General features: G+C 36.4%; 1 protein-coding gene and 1 non-coding gene across 6 annotated transcripts in view; both read right to left on the bottom strand.

The window, feature by feature from the left end:
- Acsl3 (acyl-CoA synthetase long chain family member 3) overlaps positions 1-26,122 on the bottom strand; it is a 72,115-nt gene that overhangs the window by 5,314 nt on the left and 40,679 nt on the right. For 4 of the 5 annotated variants that reach the window (XM_074071842.1, XM_020186153.2, XM_074071845.1 and 1 more), the window contains exons 3-14: positions 19,437-19,614; positions 17,916-18,025; positions 16,866-17,004; positions 14,557-14,707; positions 12,894-13,017; positions 12,581-12,652; positions 11,546-11,685; positions 10,905-11,077; positions 9,169-9,243; positions 8,534-8,725; positions 7,167-7,281; positions 5,604-5,761 (exon numbers count right to left, since the gene is read on the bottom strand). In XM_074071842.1, the coding sequence (XP_073927943.1) occupies positions 5,604-5,761; positions 7,167-7,281; positions 8,534-8,725; positions 9,169-9,243; positions 10,905-11,077; positions 11,546-11,685; positions 12,581-12,652; positions 12,894-13,017; positions 14,557-14,707; positions 16,866-17,004; positions 17,916-18,025; positions 19,437-19,614 (1,627 nt within the window). The remainder of the gene's footprint in view (positions 1-5,603; positions 5,762-7,166; positions 7,282-8,533; positions 8,726-9,168; positions 9,244-10,904; positions 11,078-11,545; positions 11,686-12,580; positions 12,653-12,893; positions 13,018-14,556; positions 14,708-16,865; positions 17,005-17,915; positions 18,026-19,436; positions 19,615-26,122) is intronic. The other variant, XM_074071844.1, reaches the window with a different exon arrangement.
- LOC141422745 (U1 spliceosomal RNA) lies at positions 18,683-18,845 on the bottom strand. Its single transcript, XR_012447491.1, has one exon. It is a non-coding gene; the product is annotated as a U1 spliceosomal RNA (small nuclear RNA).

Below are 26,122 nucleotides of genomic sequence, written 5' to 3'. Positions count from 1 at the left end.
AATGCATGAACAAAATGAGAATAGAGAGATTAAAAAAGCAAAACAACAACAAGAAAGAATCTACAAAGAAGAACCCAAAAGAACAATTCTGGACCTGAAGGACAGACTCAATGAGTCGAAAATTTCACTAGAGGAATCAGCATCAGACTTGAAAATTAGAAAACTCAAACACAGGATTTTTTAAATTACTGAGGCAGAGAAACAAAGAAAAAAAATTCAAGACAACCTGTGGAACCTATGGAACACCACAAGTAGAAAAACGGTTATAAGAGCCACAGAAAGAGAGAAGGGGACAGAGCTCCTGTTTGAAGAAATAACAGGGTTGGGGGTATACTTCACATGGGAGAGTGCTTGTCTAGGATGAACGAGGCCCTCAGTTCAATCTCCAGTACCACCCAAGGGGAAAAAAGCCAAAAGAAATAATGATCCCAACCATCCTACATCTGAAGAAAGACATGGACACAACAACTTCAAGAGGATTAAAGAACTCCACTAGGATAACTCTAAAGGGAACTATACTAAGACATGTTATAACCAAGCTGCCAAAAGCCACAAAGCTCTTCAGTGTGAAGGGAAAAAGAAGTGACTCATCATGTACAAGGGAAGGCCCACTAGACTACCAAATAAAGTAAGCAAAATCAATGTATTTAGCCACGTATGGTGACACACACTTGTAGAACCAGCAAGCTGGGAGGCCAAGGCAGGAGTATCACATAGTAGTCCATGAGTTCAAGACTACTCTGGGCAACACAGTGAGTCCCTAACTCCAAAGGAAATAAAAAAAAAAAAAATCCTAATACATCTCAGCAGAAAGTTGCAGGCTAGAAAGGAGTGTGGTGACATATTCACAGTCCTTCGAGAGTAAAGCTGCCCATCAAGAACACATGGTAAACCTGCACTTAAAAATCAAGATGTTAAGACTTCCCAGAAAACAAAGTCTGAAGAATCATCACAACTAGATCTGCCCTTTAAAATATGAGGGCAAAAGGGTGATAACATAAAATCACACGAAAACCTAAAACTCCCTGGTAAATATAAATATCCAGACAAACACAGAATTAGGAAGTAAAGTAATCTAGATGTGTGAATCACTGGTAAATCTGACATAGGATTTAATAAAAAACAAAAATATAAAAATTATTATTATTTTGTGTAAATGGACACACAATAAAAAGATCACTAGTGTTATCAGTAACATTAAGGGGGTGAGCAGGGACACAAAGTAGTTTTACAGAGACTGAGGTTAAGCTGATATCAACTGTAAACAGACTGCTGTAAGTTCAACATGGATTATGTAATTATAGTGGTAATACAAATTCACTGTATTAAGAAATATTTTCATAAAGAAAACACCTATATAGAATATACACAAAGAGAAGTGAGAAGAGCATCAAAACATGTCACTATAAAAAAATCAACAAAAGGTGGCAAAGGAGGAAAAATTACAAGACATACAGAAAACAACAAAATGGTAGTAGGTCTGTCCATTTTAAGTAATTACCTTAAATCTAAATAGACTAAATGCACAACAAGAAAAAAAATCCAACTGTGTGTTATCTACAAAGAAACTCACTTGAGATTTAAGGACAACAACACATAGGCTAAAAGTGACAGGATGTAAAGAGGAACCTGAAAAGAGAAGGGGCAGCCATACTTCATCAAACAAAATAGATTTTAAGACATAAACTGTCATTAGAGCCAAGGGACACCATATAGCAATAAGAGGATCCATTCTCAAAGGAAAGTACAACAATTGTGCATTCTCTAACACAGACCACAGGTTACATAACAAAGTCTTAACAAACATCTTCTCCGACCATAATAGAATGAAACTAGAAATCACAAGAAGGAAAAATATATAAACACATGGAAATGAAAAGGAAGACGATTTCAAATCAACATCCTAACTTTACACCTCAAAGAAGCACAAAAAGAACAAGCTAAGCCCCAAATCAGCAGAAGGAAATAATAAAGACTAAGGCAGAGATAAATGAAAGGTAACAGAAAAACAATTTTTAAAAAACCAACTAAACCAATGGTTGATTTTTTTTTTTCAGATCAACAAACTGAAAAACTCTTATTTACACCAAAACAGAGAAGACTCAGATAACTAAGATTACAAATGAAAATCAGTCAGCACTGGCAGCTCACATATATAATCCAGCTACTCAGGAGGCAGAGATCAGGATTGTTGTTTAAGACCAGCTCGGGCAAAAAATTGGTGAAACCCCGTCTTAACCAATAGCTGGGTGCAACAGTGTGTGCCTGTCACTCCAGCTGCTGCGGGAAGCATAAATAGGAGGATCACAATCCAGGCCAACTCAGGTAAAAGGCAAGAAGACCCTATCTTAAAAATTACCAGAGCAGAAAGAGCTGGAGGCACGGCTCAAGTAGTACAGAACCTGCCTAGCAAGTTCAAAGCCCTGAGTTCAAAACACAGTCCACCAAACACCAACAAAATAGATGAAAATCAAAATGGTAAAATGAGACCTGCTGAAACTATTTCAGAAGTCAGGGGAGGGGGATAAAGGAGAATGATAGAGGGGATGAATTCAACTATGATATATTTTAAGTACTTTGGTAAATGTCACAATGTACCCCCAAGTATAACAATAATAAAAAAAATTAATTTGGATAACCTAAAAGAAACATAGACTCCTTGAAACACGCAACCTACCAACACTAGTCATAAAGAAATAAGAAATCTGAACAGACCCATAACAAGATATTGAAGCAATAATCAAAAATTTTGTAACAAAGAAAAGCCCAGGACCAGAGAACTTCTGTGTTGTAAGAAAAAATAGTTTATTTTAATGATCAGTCAAGTACAGATACAGAATAACATCCTGGAGAGAGGCATATGAAAGTGAAAGGAAGTTACTGTACAGACCCTCTCCTCTCCTCTCCTTAAGTGGAGGACCACTTAAGTTTTTCTTGAATTTCAAACTCCTTAGCACTGCACTCATTTGAATCAAAATTATCTTTTTACGTATATACTGACACTATCTAAATCCATGCTTTAGGAAAATAAACACAGCACAACCACATGACCAGTTGGAGAAAGAGGGGTCTAACAGCTGTATTTTTTCCTCATGTTCTTATGAATATATAAGCAAATATTTCATTTCTCCATTTTTAGTCCATATCAATCATAACGTATTAATAATAGTTATCTTTATATCACAGTATTTAAGTTATACACTATCAAAGGAAAAGAGTAAAAATCATTACATACAAGGAGTCTGCATTCTTTTATGGGGAAAAAGTTAGTGTATTTTCAGTTCTAAGCAGGATAATTGTATCTTATTAGACAGAAGTATGATCTTGAGATTATCTTTACTTGGAAATCATGCTTTAAGGAGATCTGTATGACTGCCCTTTCACAAGGGGTGGATTGTGGTTGTCATTTTTATGTGTCAACTGGCCTATACTAGAGTCCACCAGTTATTCAATTAAGCACTAATCTAGGATTTGGTGTGAAGGTATTCTGTGTATTCCAAATAATCACAGTGAAGGAACTTAGAGCAGAATGGAGATTTTCCCAAACAAGAAACTCTGCCTATCAAAAGGGACTTTCACAGTGGAGAGTCCAGTTCATTCTTTCTAACAGTTTGTCCTACAGATTTTCAGACTTTACCTAACTAGTCCCCACAATCACATAAGGGAATTTCTTGTAATCTCTTAGTAAGTACATAACCTAAAGATTTTCTGCTTGAGAATGAAGCTGTTCTCATTTTTGTATCATACAGAAAAATCAAACTCAAAATGGATTAAAAACATAAATATAAGAGAGAAGTCCTTGGGAGGTGGATTAGGCAATGGCTTCTTAGATATGGTAACAACAGCAAGAGAAGAAAAAAGGTAAGGTGTACTTAAATAAAATCCAAAACTTCTGTGCTTCAAAGAAGGCCATCAGGAATGCACAAAATGGGAGACTATTTGGAAATATGCCTGATCACAGACTTGTATTTACAGTATATAAAAAGAACTCATGCTCCAGCACTTGGAAGACTGAGGCAGGAGAACTGCGAGTTCAAGCCCAGCTTGAACAACATAGTGAGACCCTGTCTCAAAAAACAAAAAAAAAGTGAACTCATACAATTCAGTACTAAAAAAACAAACAGCATCATTTAAAAGAGGGCAAAGGATCTGAATAAACATTTTTCAAAGAAAACATACAAGGGCCAATACCCACTTTAAAAAATAAAAGTTCAATCAACATCATTAGCCACCAGAGAAATGCCAATCAAACTACAAGATACACATGGTGGCTAGAGTCAAAATGACAGAAATAACAAGTGCTGAAGAAGATGTGGGGAAATCAAAACTTTCATATATCAGGGGTTAGAATGTAAAATTGGCTGTTCTGGAAAATACTGAAAAAATACTATTTTGGAAAAAATGGTCTGGCTATTTTTCAAAACAGTTTAGATAAAAGTTAACCTAAGGCCCATTAATTCCACTCATAACTACCTAGTCAAAAGGAATAAATACATGTCCACATAAAAGCTTGAACATGAATGTATACAGCAGCATTACAACACCAAAAGAGGAACAATGTCAAAACAAATGCCTTTGATTGATGAATGGATAAGCAAAATGTGGCATGTAACTATATAATGAAATATTATTTGGTAATAAAAGAATAAAATATTGACACATGCTTCAACATAGATGAAGTGTGAAAATATTCTAAGTAAAAGAAATTAGCCATAAACCACATATTATATAATTCTATTTGTGCAAAATCTCCAGAATAGGCAACTCTATAGTGACAGAACATCAACTAGTGGTTGCTGAGGAACAGAGGGTTTGGAGGGTAAGGGAGAATGATTGCTAATGAGTACGAAGGTCCCTTGGGTAGTGATGACAATGTAAAATTGACTGTGCTGATGATGGTACAACTTGGTAAATATCCTAAAAACCATTTAATTATACATATTAAGTGAGTTCACTGTATGGTACGTTAATATCTCAATAAAGCTGTGAAAATAAATAATCAAACATTGTATTAGTTTTTAACGCTTCAATATTCTATGTTACATAGTACTGATTCAGATTTTTAACAAATATCCATTAATTAATTAAGTCAATTTAGCATCAGCCCAAGGTATTGGCTTATATACTCCAAAACATAATTACAGTTGATATTAAGGGCTACAATAATGACTCCATTTAAATGCAAATTTACATTTTTCATAATATTATATAAACATATCCAACTAGAATAAAATGCATGTTTATATTATACTCAATGCTTAACTCAAAAGATATAGCTGCTTTATTAAACCAAAAATATAAACTAGTCTTCAACCAGGAGTAAAAGAGAGCATAGAACATACTAGTACAGCAAGCCCAGAAAACAGACTAAAAGGACAAAAATATTCAAGAAACATGTACATCAGTTTTGTGGGAACAGCTGGTCTGTGTGTCCTGAAGAAGGGCCTAAATGGGAGGCTCATGAGCACATTCTTCCATCTACTAATAATAGAGGCACTTTCTGAGCAGGAAATGATGCCTCCTAATCCTTGTGACAGGTAAAGCAGATGTAACAACTCTCTTCCCATATCCGTTCTTAGAATCAGTTTTAACAAAACACTCACCGGAAATAGCAGCTTCAGAAAGCAATTTAAGGACCTCGTTTTCCATTTCACTACTGTTACACAGCTCTTCCCAAGTCCCTTTAAGTCCTTTCTTTTGAGCTAGTTCTGTTAGTTCCTTTTGATTTGGCACAACAAATCCAATGACATAAGAATGATAACTGAAATATATGAAGGATAACTTAGCTAAAAAACAAAATAGTATACCATATTAACTAAAGTTACTAAACTAACCTTGACATTTTGTAACTAACTCTTTAGCATTTAAAAAAAAACCCATGTGCCATACTTGGTACTGGCATACTTACCTCACACAGCAGCCAGTGTTACTGCTGAATCACAATACATTTCAGGGTTTTAGCACTGTTTATTGCTAAATACATGTCAGTTTGTCATTTACTGATAAAAACAAGTATAACTATTGTAATAGTGACATGTACACATTTTTAAAAGAAAATTACAAACATTAAAATATTCATCTTTAAAAAATCAGTAATTCATGGCAACAAGATTACCAAAAATAAATATAAATTTGATTTATATTAGATGTAAAGAAATGTGGCAGTACATCAAAATAGTGATTACGTTCATTTTCTTTTGTTATCATGAGACTGTAGACAGAAGAACTCTGAATATGCCCAGAGGCAGATCCTACCTTGAAGGCTATAAAACAGTAACCTGAAAAAATAGGACAAACCCTAGTTATCACATTCCAGATCTGTGGCACTGCTAAAACAAAACAACAACAAAAAAAAAACAACAACACTAAAGGCTAATTAAAAGGCAGAATCATTTATAAACCAATGTATAGGCTGCTCAATGGTAAAGACTGTGCATGTATTCCAGAATCCAAAGAACTCCAAAATCTGAGATACTTCTTGCCCCAAGCATTTCAGATAAGGGGTATTCAACTGAAGTTCTTGTATAACTCGGGCTGCAGCCCAAATTCTACTGTGAAATTGATTTTTCTAAAACCTAATTTTATTTTCCCATAATAATATGGGAATTATGTCAATCTCTATAGACAGGTTCCTAGACTTCCCCATAAAACACAAAATCATTATTAATGAATAGTGACCACATATACTACTGCAATGCAAAATGTAATCAGCATTCTAATCTGAGCTTCAAGTGGGCCCCTCGTACCGCTGCCCAGAGTCCTAAACAGGCTCAAGCTGAAGGTAAGAGGGTAAGAAGAGAACAGTGAACTGCTCACTGACACTTCTTTACTCCTCCTTTCCTCTAGACTGGTTCTCTGAAGCTTCCCTGTGCCAAGTGACAGGTACTCAGGAGTACCAAAGCAGCTGGGAGAAGGATTTTTTCTTATGTAACTCTCTACCACATAGGACACTACAGAAAGATGTAAAACAGCGAACAGAAACAGAAGAAGAAGGGAAATATCAGAAAGATGAGCTAATGGCTGTAGGGAGAAGGAAGCCATTCTTAGAAATCACAGAGAAGGAAGAAGAGTTCTTAGAATAATTTCACAGAGGCCCAAATAGGTTGGAAATGTTTATGGCATACCCAGTGTTTTAAGTACAAGCAACGTGAATTCCACTTTCTTACCTGTTTGCATATGCACAAATGTTATCTATCAGAGGGAGATTCTTCAAAGCTGCCTCTACTTTCCCAAGAGAAACATATTCTCCTGCCTGTAGTTTTACAAGATCCTTTTTTCGATCTATGCAAAACAAGCAAAAGCAGGGAGGGAGAAACACAGAGAATATTAATAACATCTTTAATGCATATAAAAGTATTTATATGTTCTCTAAGAGACAGGGTCTCATTATATAGGCTCAGAGTGTCTTCAAGCTCACAATCCTTCTGTCTCAGCCTCCCATATGCTGGGATATAGTTGTGCACAAGGCTAGAAACATCTTTTTAAAAGAAAAACAATTTAAGGGAAGGCATCACTGGGCTTCAGCTATATACTTCTGAACAGGTATGTTGCTGGTATGCATTGATACCATGTAGGTGAGGAAGATGCAGGTTACCATTAAGAAGCTCACAATCTATCTGGAGAGAAGCGTGACACAGAAAACACAGCTACTTTAACACAATACACTAGTGCTAAGTGTTGAGATTCTCCACACTGGTGAAATGGCTCAAGTGGTAAAGCGCCTGCTTAAGCCCTGAGTTCAAACCCCAGTACCATCAAAAAAAAAAAAAAAAAAAAAAAAGTCACTAGGCATCAGTGGCTCACGCCTAGCTACTCAGGAGGACTGTGGTTCAAGGCCAACCCAGACAAATAGTTTGAGACACTCTATCTCAAAAATACCTATCACAAAAAGGGGCTGGTAGAGTGGTTCAAGTGGTAAAGCAACTGTGTAGCAAGCAGGAGGCCCCGAGTTCAAACCCAGTATTACCAAAAACAAACAAACAAGACTCTCTAACCTCTACATTTTGGGGAAAAAAATTCCTACAAGTACAGCCTGAGCTAAATTTTAGGGAAAAGTGACAGGTAACCAAGTGGAACAATGCTGGCAACAGCCAGAAGTGTGTCAGCTTCCAAGGCATCTAGTTAGCATGACGACACTAAAGCTGCCATTAACTGAAAAAGACACTGAGAGCCACCACCAAAGGTATTTTTCACCTGGTAATAGTCCCAGTGCTTGAGCTAGCAGTCTTTCCTGTTTTCCTGGGCAAGGAAACAGAACAAGACATCCCTACCCACTAACCTATATATGTCATAGAATTCACAAAACAATTGCTCCCTATATAAGCAGGAAAGAATGACTATGGCTATTTCATAGTAATTAAAAATACCACTGCTGCTGAACAGCTTTTGAGATCTCATAATATGTAGAGCCTTATAATGCCTGAGTCCCCATTATATATTCCAAGGATGATACAGCAGTCTCTAAACACATGGTATCTCTTGCATAAAACCACCAGAGAAATGTTTACTTTCAAGAAAAGATTCAATAGCTCACCAATAATCTTCAAACAACCATCAGGGTCAAACTCTCCGATATCTCCAGTACACAGCCACCTCTGCCCATTTTCATCTTCAAAGAAATCAGCTTTTGTTTTTGCTTCATTTTTGTAGTATCCCATTGTCACATTTTGGCCACCAATAAGAATTTCACCTCGGGGATGTGGTTTATCGGTATTAAAGTACCCACCTAATAAACACAGAATAATTTAGAGCTAATTCACTATCTTTATTCCTACGTTTATCACATGAAAATCCAGAAATTTCAATTTGAGTTTCCCAAAGGAAACAAGGCAGCCACTATGGTTGAAAAAAGTGTATCAAAAACGAAGTGTAAAAGTTCACTTGCTTAACCATAAGCATTTATAACTTTCATGATACTGCAATTCTTACTTTATGTAATACATATGCAAAATAAAAACAATTCTATTTCTTCAGAATTATTTTTGAAACACGCAAAATAAGTACACCTGTGTAGTTTCAGAGAAAATATAGGTTTTTTAATGAAAATGAGCACTTGGTGATTTTATACTCTAAACTAAGAAAGGAAATAAATCAAACACATTTCTAATTTTAAAGTTTAATCTTACATAATAATTAATGCTGTGTGGTTAAAAAAAAAAAGATTATTACCTTCCTCCCAGTTCTTTAATTTGATTTCACAGCAAACTAATGGTGCTCCCACTCTACCAGTATTGTAGTCCCACACTAAGATGCAAAAGGAAGAAAATATATTTGAGAACAGTAGTCAATAAAGTGCTTCATTCTTCTAAATTATTTTAAATGATGATTCATCACAAAGCTTACATACCCCCAGAGAATCATTAAAAATAGAAGTTGCAAACCGCAAACCAGAGGCGGTGTGACCTGCTCTGGCATACTGCTTAGTCCACAGTTTATTTATGTGGTGCTGGACAATGAACCCAGGGTCTTGTGTACCCTAGGCAAAATCTCTTACCACTGAGCTACATCCCCAACCACCACAGTGTTTTATGTTTTTTTCTTCTTTAAAAACAAAACAAAACAAAAACCTGAATTAGTGCCATTTAAAAAAAATCAAGAAATTTTTCATGTAAGTTTGGAAGCTACAGCAACTGACAAGTCCCTGTTAGATGGAAGCACATCTGCTCTAGCTTCCCCAGAATCCTTACTCATCACATTTTCTTACATCAGGGCCCACTTCACTCATTTCAGTGGCCATCCACTTTCTAAGTTTGTAGCCCTACCTTAAAGGATGATGTGACACAACCGCTTACACCTATTCTACTTTTTTATTAAGCCTCACAGCACTGCAGTACCAACCTTCCCAATCTTCCCCCATGTACCACTACCTCAAAGTGAGGCTGCTGTAGTCTCCTCATATCGGCTTCTGCTATCATACCCTATTGAAAATTCATACAGTTATAGCTCAGAGCCAAGCTAGAGAGTAAGGCCGATAGCTACCAACGTCTAGGAAAAGAACCCCCACAATTAATGAATTATGTTTCCTCTTCAAAGATCTTTCAAATCAAAGGCTAATATTTAACAGTTTAATCAACTTGCTGATTAATCATACTATCAGTTTGAATCTTAAAAATAAGAAATTAAGAATCTGTAGAAGATAGAAACCATGTATGCATGCATTTATGATTGCTTATTTATTTCCAGTACATAGGATTTATAAGTACCTTCCAAAAACGTACAAAATACAGAGAACATACTAAAAAAGCAGGAAGATAAAATTAATAATGCAAAATAAACCTGACATAAGAATGATATACAGAAGCACTTGAGATATAACCAGGGGAAAATGTTCAGTGTATCTATCAGTATCTACAAAATACACAGTAGTACTGGGAAGCAAAACAACTCTCTTCTATGAAAGGGATACCTGGGGCACAACAAAATTAACCTGGAAACCACTGGTTAGGTAGTGGCTCCCACCCCCACCCCACCATGATAAATTCTTGGCAATTATATTGTAGAGACCTGAATCTAGTTTTTCTCCATACTTATGTACACCCATAAACATTTCTGAATCTGAGTCTTCATACCTAAATAACTAGAAAAAATCTTTATTTTTTCTACATAAAACAAAATATCATAACTGATATGAGAAAATAAATGTATACAATGTTTGTAACTAAAGCATCTTTTCCAGTTTTTAATATTACATCACAGTTTAACATGGAAAACTCTTCTAGATGAATACTGACTGTTGATGTACATTACACGTTCTATAAATCAACTGTCAATAATCACAGAAACTGGAATTTTCCACTATTCTGCCACTCTTCTCCGATATATTTTAGACAATAACTCAGGCAAAATGCCCAGAGCTGTGTCCAGCCTGATGAACACTCAGAGGACATGTCAAGGACAACACTAACCTTCTGTAATTGTTCCAGCTCCAGTTGACTCAGTGAGTCCATATCCTTGACCAACAGGACAGCAAAAACAGATATTCATGAATCTCTGTGTGGCTGCAGACAGCGGAGCACCACCACACAATAAAAGACGGGTATTTCCACCTAGCAAGCTTCGAACTTTCCGGAAAACAAAGCTAAAAAAAAATTAATCAGAATCATAGAATTTTCAAGGTGAGTGGGATTTTCCAAATCTTAAAACTAATCACATTTTTGTTACATGAGATTTTGAGATTAAGTTTGTCAAAACACGTGACCCACTACTTAAATCTTTCAGTAGTTCAACCGGGTAAAGATATGATTTCCTCTTAAGAACATTTCAAGTAATATTTGAATATTTTAAGTAAATTAAAATTGTCAGATTTAGTTAATAGCAATAAAATCCCTTGTTTATGACCCAAGAACTTATTTTATAAAATAAACACATACTATATATATACATATATATACATACCATAATATATGCAATATATATATATACTATATATTTTGTTAATACTGAAAATCTTATATCTTTATAAAATTTATTAAAACAAATGAATTTTTTGCTTTAGCTTATTTCATCAGAAATATACACATATTTGTATAGAGTAATCTAACTTTACCTGTCACACAGTGGGGTACTTTTCCCTTTTGAAATCTGTTCCATTTTATAATTATAGGCAAGAATAAACAGATTCCGCTGAAAACTACTCATTTCATTCACTTTATTCATGACATTCTTGTAGATCCGATCCATGATTTCCTAGATATATAAAAATGATTTTATTAATTATATCAGCTGCCTTATGTATTTAAATCTTAATATCTGATATTTCTACCAATATCAAAGCATTTTAAAAGACACATTCTATGAGGACCAGAGTTTTTAAATAGAGCCACAATCAGTTTAAAAATGACATTTCTGCAAAAATAATTTTAATAGCAAAAATATATCATTACTGTGATTTATACTTTAATGAAAAAATATTTATCCCCTTACAAGTTAAGTTATATGAATTTCTAAGTGAACTACAAATTTAAAAGTAGGACACTACACTTCAGAAATTGTAATTATACTTAAAGAAATTTCAAGACAACCATCCATTTACACTTGACTTTGGAATACCTATCTAACCATCTGAATGTGAGCATTCAACCGTCTGACAATAATTCCCAACATCTTGAGACACAAGCAGAAATTAAACTCCATATGAAGAAGAGTGGGAAAACCACTGCTGTCCCATTTCCATTATTGTATCCCAGGTGCCCTTCTTTTTTCATATTATATTAGGATGCACAGTGCTTCTGTCTTTCTTTCTCTCTTTTTTTTGGTTGCCTAGGCCAGACTTTTTCTAAGGACACAGGAGGTAATTATACAACTGGTACAGAAGGAAGTAATCTCAAACCTTCCCTTTTATGGGCTTCAAGTATCTCAGAAATCAACAAAATATCATGAAAACGATTTTAAGAAGCTGTTTAGAGAAAGGAGCTAATAATATAAGATATAAGCTGAAATTAAGTTGAGTGTTCAATGTAAGAAAATATAAAGCAAAATAAATCTCATACAGCTATGGAAATATTGATAACCCTACATAAGCCGCCTTGTCAACTGTGGGTGGTGATACTTTAGAACTCAACATTAAAAGGTCAATTCTTACCGGAACAGCTGCCATCAGTGTTGGTTTCAACATGGATGTATCCCCTTTGCTTCCTTTTTTTATTTTTGAAGACTAAAATAGAAAAAGTGATCCATATAAACTGATTCTGATTTTTAAAACTCATGGAATTCTTAGGGCACAAAGGCATATTGTCAATTCTCATTTTAATGTACTTACATTCTAAAAAATACAAGGTGAAGAGCTTACTTTTAAATGATCAACTATCATCCTTATAATATACTGTCATACTGACAGGAAGAAAAATGTTAAGAATAATTCTTTTAGTATTTCAAGTGGAAGACGTTTAATTTACCTGATCCGCTAAAGTCTGTGGTGAAGAGTAGCCAATGCGGCATCCATGAGAAAGACAAACAAGCTCAGCACTCAACTCTAGAACGTGGGCCAGGGGCAGGTAGCCAATGTATACATCTTCCTCACTGAAAGAAAACAGATGGAAGAGGCAAAAGTGAATCATCTTAAGTGAAATTAGCCAGGTTCAGAAAGCTGAAGGCTGCACGTTCTCTCTTGTACGTGGACTATAGGCCCAATACAAATATAGCAATATTATGAAAAACAGGCCATGCTAATGACCAGGAATGAGGGGAGGGGGGATAAAGGAGAACGATGGAGGGAATGAATTCAACTATGATATACTGTAAGAACTTCTGCAAATGTCACAATGTAGCCCAGTACAACAAAAAGAAAAAAAGTAAATAAAACTGAAAAAAGCAGCAGCAGCAAAGATGAGGTGTGCTCTCCGCCTAAAGTGACTATAATATGAGCAAGCTTAAAAGTTCATGAAAGGGCCCTGGGGCATCAACTTGGGCTTCCTGCTGATAGGATATAGAAAGGCACAGACAAGGAGACAAAAACACTGGTAATGTTTAGAAAAAAGAACCTTAGCTAAAACTGAGGAGGTGGGGCACTCACCAATGAGTGCTGTAGAAGCAAAGAGCTAACGGAAAAAAAAAAAAAAAAAAGAGAGATGTGGGGGAAGGGTTTGAAGGACAGAAGAAATCATCAAGAAGATGGTCTCTGAACCCACAGGTGTCTGCCAGGACTTTTATAAAAAAGAGACACCTGTGCTGGGATTTTGATTAAATTATTAATAATAAATTATATTGTAATATATAATATAAATATACACACACAGGTAAATTTTTCAAGAACTGACCCAATCCCAACTTCAATCCTACATTAACTATCTCTGTATGTGCAATTTCTGAGTATAAAAGTACCAAAATCATCCAACCACTGCCCCAAATTTCATCACAATACTGATTCCATCCCTGGAAGTTTCCCCGATAATCCCCCAAACTCCATCTGGGTTCCTCCATAGTATTCTCTATTCCTTCATATCCACTCCTCCCCACCACCACTGGAATCTGCCTTTAAAACCTAAATCTGAGACTATGGATACATAACCTGTTCACTTGAACTGGATTTATATATAAAATTACTTTATGTGTAAGGCAATAATACCAAATAATTAAATAATTAAAGGAATTTACAACTATAAAGTCAGTTAATCGACTTTTTTTTGGTACTGGGGTTTTAACTCAGGGCTTCAGTTTGCTAGGCAGGCACTCTACCATTTGAGCCACTCTGCCACCCCTGTTCTGTGCTGGGTATTTTCGAGATAGAGTCCCCACAACTATTTGCCCAAAGCTGGCTTTGAACTGTGATCCTCCTGATCTCTGCCTCCTAAGTAGCTAGGAATTAGAGACATAAGCCACTAGTGCCTGGCCAGACTTACGTTTTTGAAAAAGTAAATACCCCTAAACTATTTTAAACCTCACAATTATTACTACTTTGTAATTAATTTTAACATTCTTTTTTATTTTAAAGAAGTGTCCACTGTAAACAGACTCTGAAGGGAGTAATTAAACCATATACTACTAAAATGACACTAATAAAGTTAATATTGTAACAACAGGCATTAACATTGAACTAGTCTGTTATTTCACTAGACATACCCCAGTTTTGGAATCCTTCTCGCCATTCCTGTTATACCAGCAATGATGTTACTGTGTGAGATCATGACTCCCTTTGGAAGTCCTGTAGATCCGCTTGTGTACATGATTACTGCAATATCTGAGGGCAGTGGTTTGCTATGAGGTTTGCTTTCTGTATTAAAGAAAAGAAAAAATATATACATTTCTGAGAAATTCAGCCACATCATCAATTTTTTTCATAATCATTTCATAATAAAACTCAAACAAAATACTCATACAGTGGTGGACATGAAAGCAATATAAATCCTATTGGAACAAACAGATAAGCACATAATGTATTAGGAGCTATGAAGAAAAATAAAGACAATGTGACAAGATGATAGTAGCAGATAGTAGATGCTACTACTGAGATGGAGAAGTTAGGGAAAGCCTCTCTGAAGAGTAATTTTACCAAAGACTTGAATAAAATGAAGAAGGGGGCCACAAAAGTCCTGTAATTGGGAGGAGAATATTCCAAATGTAAGTAAATAAGCCAAGTTCAAAGATCCTAAGTTATGAATATGTTTGGCATATGTAAAAACATCAAGGAGGCCGGGTGCAGTGGCTTAAGTCTGTAATCCTAGCTACTCAGGAGGCAGAGATCAGGAGGATGGCAATCTGAGGCCAGCTTGGACAAAAAGTGCACAAGACCCATTGCCTTGTGGCACACACCTGTCATCCCAACTATGCTAGAAAGTACACAGAGAAGGTCTGCAATCCAGGCCAGCCTGTGCAAAAAGCAAGACCTTATCTCATAAATAATGCAAAAAGCCTGGTGGCATGGCTCAAGTGCTTGCCTAGCAAACATGAAGTCTCGAGTCCTGAGTTCAACCCCAAGTACCACAAAAAAAAAAAAAAAAACAAGGAATATGGAGAGTCTAGAGTGAAAAAGAGAAGAGTAACAGGAAATGATGATGAAGTAGCAGCCACGATTACATTTTCATGATCTCAAAGACCATGCCTTGGATTTTATTACTCTGGGATGGAAAGCAAGGTTGTTTTGAACAGAGGCATGTCACCAACTGTGACAAGGATAACTTTGCCTGATGTATGGCTACCTAAGCTAACTTTAGAAAGAGAGGATAGGAATTAGAGAAGCAAAAAGCTATTCTAGTAATTCAACTAAAAATTTAAAAAGGCTTAGACTAGTGTACCTAGAAACTTGCTAAAAGATGTCTCTGTTTCACAATGCTAACATTCTCTTGTTACTCTCAGAGTCTTGGAATACAAGATAGTGTCACCCACTGGCAGTCACAACACTACAAGCTGAAGGTCAGCAGCCAAAATGCTGCAGATGTGGGACAGCAGAAAGACAAAGAAAAGTCACCATTGGTCTGCTTGAAGCAACTACCCTACATGTGGACTGCTAAGAAAAAAGTTTTTAAATCTGTTTCCAAGAAAATACAGCTTTTCTCTCCTCCCCATCCAGAGAGACTTCTTGAAAATGGACAATACCACGTGTCTTCTTCCTTCCCCTGTGACTAGTCCTCAATGACCTTTAGGGCCACCTTTGCCTCCTCTACAGAGTTACCATGAAATCCTAACTTCTGGGATTCAGGAACAGACATGCTCATGCCACTGCCCATTAGATATCAACATTTGAAAATGTCCTACCATCAACTAAAATTCAACATGCTCGAAATTAATGCCATACACTTACACCAGCAACGTCAGCATAACCTGTACCTAAGCAGAGCGAGCATCTACATCTAATTAATTAACTTCTAAGTTTCTAACTACACAGGAAATATAGTCAAGCATCCCAGAAGCTTTTGTAACATCCCCAAACACTTATATACTGTCTAACATCTTATGACGCTTATCTGACAGTCATAACTTCTAGGTTCATCAGGCCTAGATATGCTAGTTGGAGGATAAGAAGTTTTCTCCTCTAGAAAGGCAAATAGATGGAGGACGGAAAGTAAAAGGAGGTGTTTAACCACTCTGTTGATACGGTAATTCACATGAGTAAATCTAACGGCATTACCTGTAAAGCTAACTTTAAACTCTCCAAAGCGATCAAAAAAAGTGAATGATGTAAAAGCAGTATAATTTCGAACAAACACTACTTTTAATAAATTAATGCTGATACTTTTCTTTAGGCCTTTCTTTAATTTAAAGGCCTAAATATACCTAAATATTTAAGAATATTCCTAGAAGAATGTACTTCCAACTGACAGTTAGAAAACTGATACGTCATTTGATCTAACTGCAGGATCAAATCCTGGAATAACTCTGGAGAACATGGTGAATGGAGAATGCTGATAAGGAAGGAGGAAAATGTGACATACCCATGGTGGCCTTTGCTCCTAGGGCCTGCACTGCAGCCATGGTGTGTACAATGACACCCTTGGGGAACTCAGACCACGTTGGTGGCTTCCCATCCACTGTGATGATGTGTCGCAGACGTGGGACCAAAGAAACTATGTCCTGGAGAGACACAAACACTCTTCATGCTCCTCCTCCTTCAAACAGTCCAGATGACAAGGATAATTCATCACATTCGGTACCTTATTAAAGTAATTTCTTGCCTCAAAACATCAAGAGGACAGGAAGCACTGGCATAAAGAGCAAATGTTGGTCCTTTTTTTTGCGAGGGAAAAATACTGGTCTGAGTTTAGCTTGCTACTTCATAGCAATAGACATACTGGGGCTACTTCCTGTTCTTTCGTAAAACTCTTATCAACAAAGTTAATGCTTTACAAAATGGACACATTAACCTAGATCACCCAAACTACAGGAAGCCTAAAAACCCTCATGGTTTTAAGAGACTAAACAGAACATAAAGAGAGAGTGAAGGGAATTCACTTGTAAACTTACAATTAAAAAAAAAAAAAAAAAAAAGGAAAAGGAGGAAGAAGAGGAGGAGGAAGAAGGAGAAAAAGAATGCCTCAGATATTATGTTTAGAGGAACTTACCTAGAAGTTAAGAAATACTTTTTTCCTATATTTTCATGAAATGTCCCCCATTTTAGCATTTAAGATATTCTGCAAAATCATCATTATGCAGTGATTCAGATATAAGTAAATTACTACTTTAAAACATAGTCATTCAAAATTATTAATTTATTTAAAATAATGTAGAAAATAGTTGAGCACAGAAAAAACTTGTAATCCCTTCAATTTAGACACAGGCATATTAACAATGTGTAAAGTTGGTCTATCTCAGTATGAATATATATGAAATCCACTTTTTGTGTCTAAAGACAAAGAATAAACTATGATTATCCCTACAAGCTTGCAAAGATATTAGAGATTTGAAAGATCCTAAAAGAACCAAGGATCAGTAATAAGGCTCATCACAGTATAAATTCTAAAGCATCAGGCACTTGTAATCCTCACCTTCAACTTTGATTGTAAGAGTTCTTTACTAGTAATGATGCTGGTCACCTCTGTTTCATTCAGTCCATGAACAATGGCTGGACCACCTAGGGTAGCATATAATGTGACAACTACAAGGAAAAGAGGAGTAAGTCATATACTCAACACTTCAGGAACTACTCAGGTAAAACATGAACAACACCTCAACATGCAAAAATGCATGTGAATCATAAAGGAGCATTCTCAATACTAAATCATTATAGATACAGTCTATAAGGTATTGTGGTTTGTTAAATGATTTTAATACACTACTCTAGATTACACCAGCTCACCCTCCCTAAGTTTCTCAAGATTTCCAGTTAAGATGAAAATTAAAAAATTCTTATTTTGTTTCGCCTACAGATGTTCTCTGAAACTGATACAATGGAAAGAAATTACAACTTATTTCTAAAATTTCCAAATCTTAATTGTTCACTACTTGGTACTAAAATGTGAAAAAGAATATAAACAGTAAGACAAAACACTGAATGTTAGAATTAAATTATTATCTATCAAGAAAATAGCATAAACAAGTGATAGCACTGCTTATTCTAAAGGAGAAAAATCTAAATGTCAAAACTATATAATAGCTATAAATAATAGCATCAATTTTTATTTACTTTCTGCTAAACTGAAAAAGGTTAGACATAAAATGACTTTGAAAATGTAATTCTTTTAAAGCTTCTCAAAAGAAACATAAGTTAAATCCAAACCTGTGAAAATAAAAAAGCAAAGCTTATTTTTCCCCCAGCAGAGAACATGAATGCAGTCCCCACTATCACAAGCTATACAGTCCAATTTCCCACATCTGGGGAAATCAGCAGGGATCAGCACATCCGGAGTGCAATGAATGAGCCTCACTCCGGGAAAACCATCTTCGTGATCATTGTATCTCCCCTGCCAGGTAAGTATAAAGTTTATTTTTAAAAGTTGAGGAATTAACCACATGAAATCTGGTGACAGTATCTTTTCCATTTTATCTGAAGAATGAGACAACATCTCTACACTTTCAGTGACATTTTGGCACCAAGACCTCTGAACTAAGCTTCTATCTCACAGGCTGAACCATCACAATTGCCACTCAAATAACCAGAACACCACCATCTTGTAACCTAGTACTTTGAAGTTCTCCCAGGTTCTAGCAGGGAACCTGTTTATAGGTCACCTGTTCATACTGACAAACTGATACTGACAAAATGACAGTAACTTCAAAATGAAACTGAGAGTTGGTAGCAAGTGTAGACAGAGTTCAACAAATCCCAGAAGTCCCTATTAGTAGGTTCACATCCCCTTACTACATTTGGCTGGTATAATTTGTTCCACAAATAGTTTCTTTTCCAAAACAGACCAAAAACTGCAAGGCCTAACCAAGAGTTCTCCACTAATTGAATGCAAGGTGAAAATTAGTATCAGAATGTGTAATATCAGAATTGTTTAAGAAAGTATCATCTCTCCCAAATGACATTAAGTCCACTCTTCCAGAAGATAAGGAAGCCCACATACGCTGAAAGTTATACATAAAGCACGCCTGCGCAGCAATCATCCACTCAGCCCTGGTCTCACAGAAGATGGCAATGTTGGTCTTTGGTTTCTGGCCCAACATCTGTAAGCCATTGCCAAAATTAAAGGCTCGAACGAAGACATCTTCATAAGAGAGCCAATTATAGTTTCCAAGAATAACCTGATAAAATAAAACATAAAAAATACAAATACCTTTTAATACAACCGAAGTATTAATTTCTAGAAAGTAATCAGAATGTGCCCCAAACTTTATAATAAACCAGAAAGTTACATATGCGTAACGTTTTTCCCAATAAATGCTAGAAAATAAGTTTCAAGTGAAAAGTCTATTTTAAAAATTAGTTTTGTGATATTTCTATGACAACTTAACTCTTGTACTAAATCTTTAAAATAGGGGGCTTTATTTTTGGTTTTTAAAAATATTCAGAGTTTAGCCAAGCATGGTGAAACATGCCTATAATTCCAGCACTTGGGAGGCTGAGACAGAAGGATCCGGAGTTTGAGGCTGATTTAGTGGGAGAGATAATCAGCAAGAGGGACAGAAGGAAGGGAGGGAAGGAAGGGAGGGAAGGGAAGGAGGGAGGGATGAGTTCAGAGTTTGATAGGTTCTAAAAAGTCAACTGTCTGGCCAAATTTATAATTAATTATAAATTTTCTTTACTTAAATGATTTAAGGGTTGACTTAAAATTTAGTCTGGTACTAAGCACTACTGATGCCAAAATTTCACCTTCCCTCTACTTAGGAATTTCTAGATTTCAGTACAAGACGGCATACTATTATTTATAAATAAAAATTGGCCCTACTACCCAAGCTCATAAAAATATTTATGGCTATCCAAAGTCCCATGTAAAGACTTAAATGCTCACTGGTAATCCCACAGTATTAACATTTTCTTTGTGTTTATCAGCAGGGAAGGTAACATCAAGTTTGCATTAGTAATAACCTCCTTTTAAAGCTGTTAACATTTTCATATTTAGGAATTTTCTTCAACTTAAATGGAACCATACATTTTCTATTACATTTAAAAAATATATAGTTCTCAAATACAGCTGTGTCGTTAGTATGTCTCAAACACCTTGAAATCATCTGACCAGAGCCTGATGTGGTAGTGAACACCTGTAATTCCAGAACAAAGGAAAGTAAAGCAGGAGAGTCCTGAGTTTGAAGCCAGTCTGGGCTATATAGTGAGACCCTACCTTAAAAAACAAGTAAACAAATAAGTCAATCACCTGACCATATTCATTTCTGAAAATGCAAACAACATTCCACAGATTGTTAGAAGAGGTTGAGTATAAAAATGGAGAAAGATAAATGCTGCCCTCTAGTGTCATAATCAATAAGAGGTTTAAGAAATAAATTTTTATTTGGATGGATAACGCAACACTAGATAACACTTATTTAATGGTTGTGGTCCCAAACTCTCACCTTGATCTGCACCCCCACAAAATACTCGGCACTGGGAGCCCCAATTACTTCAAAAGGAGCTCTGTGGGGATGAGAATACAGGTGAGAATTTGGCCAAAGTGTGCAGGAACTGGATTTCAATTATTAAGAACTGTATACTTCAAAGATCAGAATGAGATACCATCAACATTCTAGAAGCTAAATGATAGGCTTTATAAATTTCAAAACATATACATGTTCTAAAAAAGCATTCGATATCTATTCCAAATATGTAACTGTCATGATGATGTCATCATGTGGTAAAGAAATCAAATCACAGCTTTAATTCAAGTGTAAGGTTTCCTCAGATGTAGAAAACAAAACAGAAGATAAAATCTGAATTTCATTAATGCTTTAAACTACCAGGTCTTCTAGTAATTATCTTTCTCATGAAGATTACATTTTGAGGGCCCTATTCATCACATAATTTTATCTGACTCATACTGCATACTACTAAAATTTCTAATCCTAACTTTTCCCTATGGTCAGTTCAACCTAAGATTAAACTCATTAATTTAGTCTCTGCCCATATAATTAAACACTGCTACAGATAAACACCCAACCTTATTAAATCCAGCACCACAGATTTCACCATCCCACAATCTTATGATACTTCTCTAGTATATTCATTTTCTCATCCTGTGAAGTTGCTTTAAAACCTCCCCTCACTTAAATACCCTCTCTTCTCCAGTTCTAGGTGATCATCTTGCCTCATACTTCATTGAGGGTAAGAGATTAAACAGGAACTCCCTTATTTTCCTACCATGAAGTTTAATAACCTACATACATTTGCACTCATATTCTGTAGTTCACAAGATTGAGAGTCCCTGACAAAAGTCAGACTCCCAAGGACTTTACTTCAAAAAGTTTCCTAGGTTTACATCTCCAGTTCTGACCATCTGTATATCCTGTCTTTACCTGATTGTTCAACAAAGATGTCTAACAGACACATTGAACTTAGTAAGCTCCAAATGAAGTCACTTCCCCATTTCACAGACATATTCTGTCTTTCCAGTAGCATTGAGTCCAGAAACTTTACCCTGGCTTAGCAAGTCCTAAGAGACTAGAATCTGAAAGCCTCTCTCTTCTCTGGCTCACTTCCTGTAAATACCACCTCATTCTTTCTTCTCCTCAGGCAGGATAAACTAGAGCAAGACAACTTAAGAAGACCCTATTAGGGTCTAAATACCTTCAGTTGTGTGCCCTAAGCACTTTACTCACTCATTAACTCACTTGCTCCTGTTTCAGAGCTGCTACTCTGACCCACTGCCCAGAAAGTTCTTTACACATCTTTAAAAAACTGGTTCCTTTGTGTTCAGGTCTCAGCTTAACCTTAACCTGTTCAGACAGGCTTTCCTTGACTATCATCAGTTGGTTTCATTTCTTTATACTAGTTGTACCTGTTAACTTACTTAACATCTCTCTTCTGCCCGAGCAAACATAAGACCCACAAGAAGAGTAACCACTATGCCTCGTTCATTATTGCTAGAGGCACTTAGGAATAACTTTTTGAATATGTGGAACAGATAATATAATTAAGCACAAATTCAACTCACTTTAGCATGAAGAAATCTTCTCATCCCTTTCCCTAGTTCTAGCACTGTCAGTTTTTTAAAAACTGGTTTTAAAAAAAGTAGAAATAAGCTGGGTGCTGGTGGCTCATGCCTGTAATCCTAGTTACTCAGGAGGCAGAGATTAGGAGGACTGCAGTTCGAAGCCAGCCTGGGCAAACAGTTCACAAGATCCTATCTCGAAAAAACAGGTTCTGTGTCCTGACAGTGCCATTATTTGAATGAATATCTCCCAGTCTCAACAGTTTCCTTCTGATAAATGTAGGGAGGAAGTAATGAAGATTCCTAAGATCACTTTCCTCCCTCACACCTAATTGTACTTTTATCCTATGACAGGTGTGACACACACGTGTAAATATCAGTGTTATCATCCAGACTGCCCAGAATACAGGAACTTAGTCCTTCAATTTTTTTCAGAATATTAAAAATTAGATGCTTTTGATAATTTTCTTACCTCAAAAGCAAATTATAAAAATAAAATGCTGATGACAGAACAATTATAAAAGTGCATAAATAACCATACAGGATTCTAAATAAGGCAGTCTGATAAAGGTCAAGTTTCACATAGCTGAGTTAAATCTCTTTAAGTACTAGGACTTGTTTCTATTTAAAATAGAACATTTTCCTGTCTTTGTCAATAAACTGCCCCTAGCTCCATTTAAGCTTTCTCTCTGCACTTTGTTTATAAGGAACTAAATCAGACTCCTGGGTTTTTGGCTTGTGCAATTTGGTACATGATGTCCTTTAGCAAATAGGAAGTATGGAGAAGAACAAGTGTGGAAGGGATGCCAGGAGGAGAGTGACACAAGAGCCAAACCACAGATCCTGGCCAAAGCCTCATTACTTTTATTTAAGTTATGATGTAAATGCGCTACCAAGCCAGAAAGTCAGTATTATACACAAGCAAACAGAGTGAAAATGTGACTCTGGAGGAAGAGGCAACACAAAGGTGGCGTTGACAGAGAGAAAAAGAAAGCTGAGTCAACTCACAAGGACAAAAATGAGCATTTCGATTACCTTACAAGGTATGTATCAGTGAAACCTGTAGGCTCTATGATTACAGAATTCCTCTTACTCTAATATGTGTAAAACATGTACAAAAGATTAAAAGTATTTCTGATAGCTTAAAAAAGACATGGACCAGTTTTGTGCTCTTTTCTCTGATACTTCAGTTCTTTGCAATTGTGTTCTGTTTTAGGCACACACACTTTTTTTGGGGGGGGGGTAGAGTTGAACTCGACCTTGCACTTGATAGGTAAGCACACTAGCCATAGCTGCAGCCCTTTTTGCTCTATTTTGTTTTCTGGATAGGGTCTCACACTTTTGCCCATGCAGCCTCAAACTTCAATCAATCCACCTACCTCCACCTCCCAGGTAGCTGGGATTACAGGTGTGCACCACCTGCTTAACCCTTGTACACATGCATTTTAAAGTTGCTCTGAAATCCAATCACTTCCTGTTCTTCCATTTCATCAAGACACTGTTGCAATCAATTTGCTGCTGGGAAGGGTGGAATCAGGTGATACTAAGACAGATTCCAGTTGCTTTACTGTGCTATGGTTTTATAAAATTAAATGAAATTTGAAAGAATGAGATAGTAGTCCTAAAAAAGCTTGACAAGCCTCAAAAACATGGCAGCTTCTGCTCCATGTATCTCAGTTTATGCCACCCTGAGTCTCATCTTGGTGAAGCTGGTGGCCACTCTATCTTGGGCATAATTAGAGAAGAATCCTCACCACTGCCTTGTCTTCTGCTCACTGTCCCTAGGAATTCAAAAAGACTGTTAGAATAAAATGGAAACAAAGTTTTGAATTTAATTACCATGAAGGGGCTGGGGGCACAGGTCAGTATCTGAGCACTTGCCTAGTGCGTGCAAAGCCCTGGGTTTCACTCCAATACAAATCAAATCAATCACTAATTTGAAATAAGGTTTGCATAGCTTTGTTTCAAAGCATTCTTACACCCAAAAGTGTTACCTCTGAAAGCTGAAAGGAAACTTTTAGATATTGCTACATCATTAGCATTCTCTCCCAATTAAAGCTTATCTTCAAATATGGTGACTATCTTAATGAAGATTCTTCATCAAAACTGTCTTCTGACTTCCCTAATGTGCCTGATCAGTTGGTAGGCATTAAGATATGCCACCTAATACCCTATCATGAAAGATGCTGTTACTGCTACAATATAGTGGGTATAAATAAGAAACCAAGCAGGATGGGGTGGGAGCCTGGCTTGTTTAAAGTGCAGCTGACACCCATGCTCCCACTTGCAAACCACTGCCACAGTTCCCATACCAGCAGCAAGGCAGGCTTTCTTCTCCAGGAAGGCTAATAGAAAATGCCAGATTCATTTGTTCCACACAAAACTTTAAAATTAACTCCTTTCCAATAACATAATTCTAGACAAGAAAAATAGAATGCTTTTGTCAGAGTATGTATAGGGCTTCTGAACAAAGTTTGATGAACCAAAATGCCAATTTAATGGCAAATATTAATAGTAGGTAGATCTTCTGCCACATGGAACCTCAAAATTCTCCTAAACTGAATAAAACCTCATAATAATGTACTAAAGACAGAAAACGGTGCTGGCTAAAAATGGTCTCTCCTTCTCACTTTTTTCCTAGTATATAAACTTCATGCTTTGTGGAATATTGAATAAATACAAAGGTTCCAAGGTCAAGAGAGACAGGAAACGGCCACATGTGCTTAGGTAAGTAGGCAGGCAGACAAAAGCATGCAAGTACATGCACAATAAAAACTTCCCCTGTATCCCATCCTATCTCCTGTGTCCACCATATTAACTGACCACACTTAGAGAACAACAATGACAGCTCTAGATATTTATTTTGTCTTGATTACAATCATATGTAAATTAAGAACTTTCTCACTGGGAACATGTCTCAAGCAGCACAGCACCCACCTAGTGGGCATGAAGCTCTCAATTCAAACCCCAGCACCATCAATCAATTAATCAATAAAGGTTTCAAGTTCACTATACAAGCTTTTCTCCTTTCTACAAAATTGTGAACTAGTCTGCTGCCAGCCACATAAAACACATATTATATGTAGGGGAAAATGGAGAAAAATTAAGCTTCCTATAAAATAGGCATTCTGTCATATACACGTATATATATATGCTTAAAGTATAAAAGAGAACAATCTTTAAATTCAAATGGAATATGAGATCCAAACAGAAAAGTGAATTAATTTTCAAACATGAAAAGGCAGAAGAATAGAAAATTTTAGGATATAAAAACATAGGGTGGCTGGGTGAGTGGCTCACATCTGTAATCCTAGCTACTCTGGAGGCAGAGATCGGAAGGATATCAGTTTGAGGCAATAAAAATGTGGGCATGGTGGCATGTGATTGTCATAAATAGGAAGATTGCCATCCAAGCCAGCTAGGGCATAAAAGCAAAACCCTACTCAAAAAAATATCTAAAGCAAAAAGGGGTGGGGAGGTCTCATGCACCAGAGCAAAGCAGGAGGGAGGATACAAGAACCTAGTAACTTGCTGGGTTTCCTGATAGGCCTACCTCGGGCAGTGCCCCCAGGTTCCCCAGGTCTCCCAGTGTCTCTAGGCCCTCCAATGCCTCCAGGGCCCCTAATTCCTCCATACATACTAGTTCCTCCAAGCCCCCCAGTCCCTCCAGG

This window comes from Castor canadensis, chromosome 4, assembly GCF_047511655.1.
Source record: "Castor canadensis chromosome 4, mCasCan1.hap1v2, whole genome shotgun sequence".
Classification (NCBI taxonomy): Eukaryota; Metazoa; Chordata; class Mammalia; order Rodentia; family Castoridae; genus Castor; species Castor canadensis.
The sequence above is the reverse complement of the archived record's forward strand: the minus strand, read 5'-3'. Positions and strand labels throughout refer to the sequence as shown.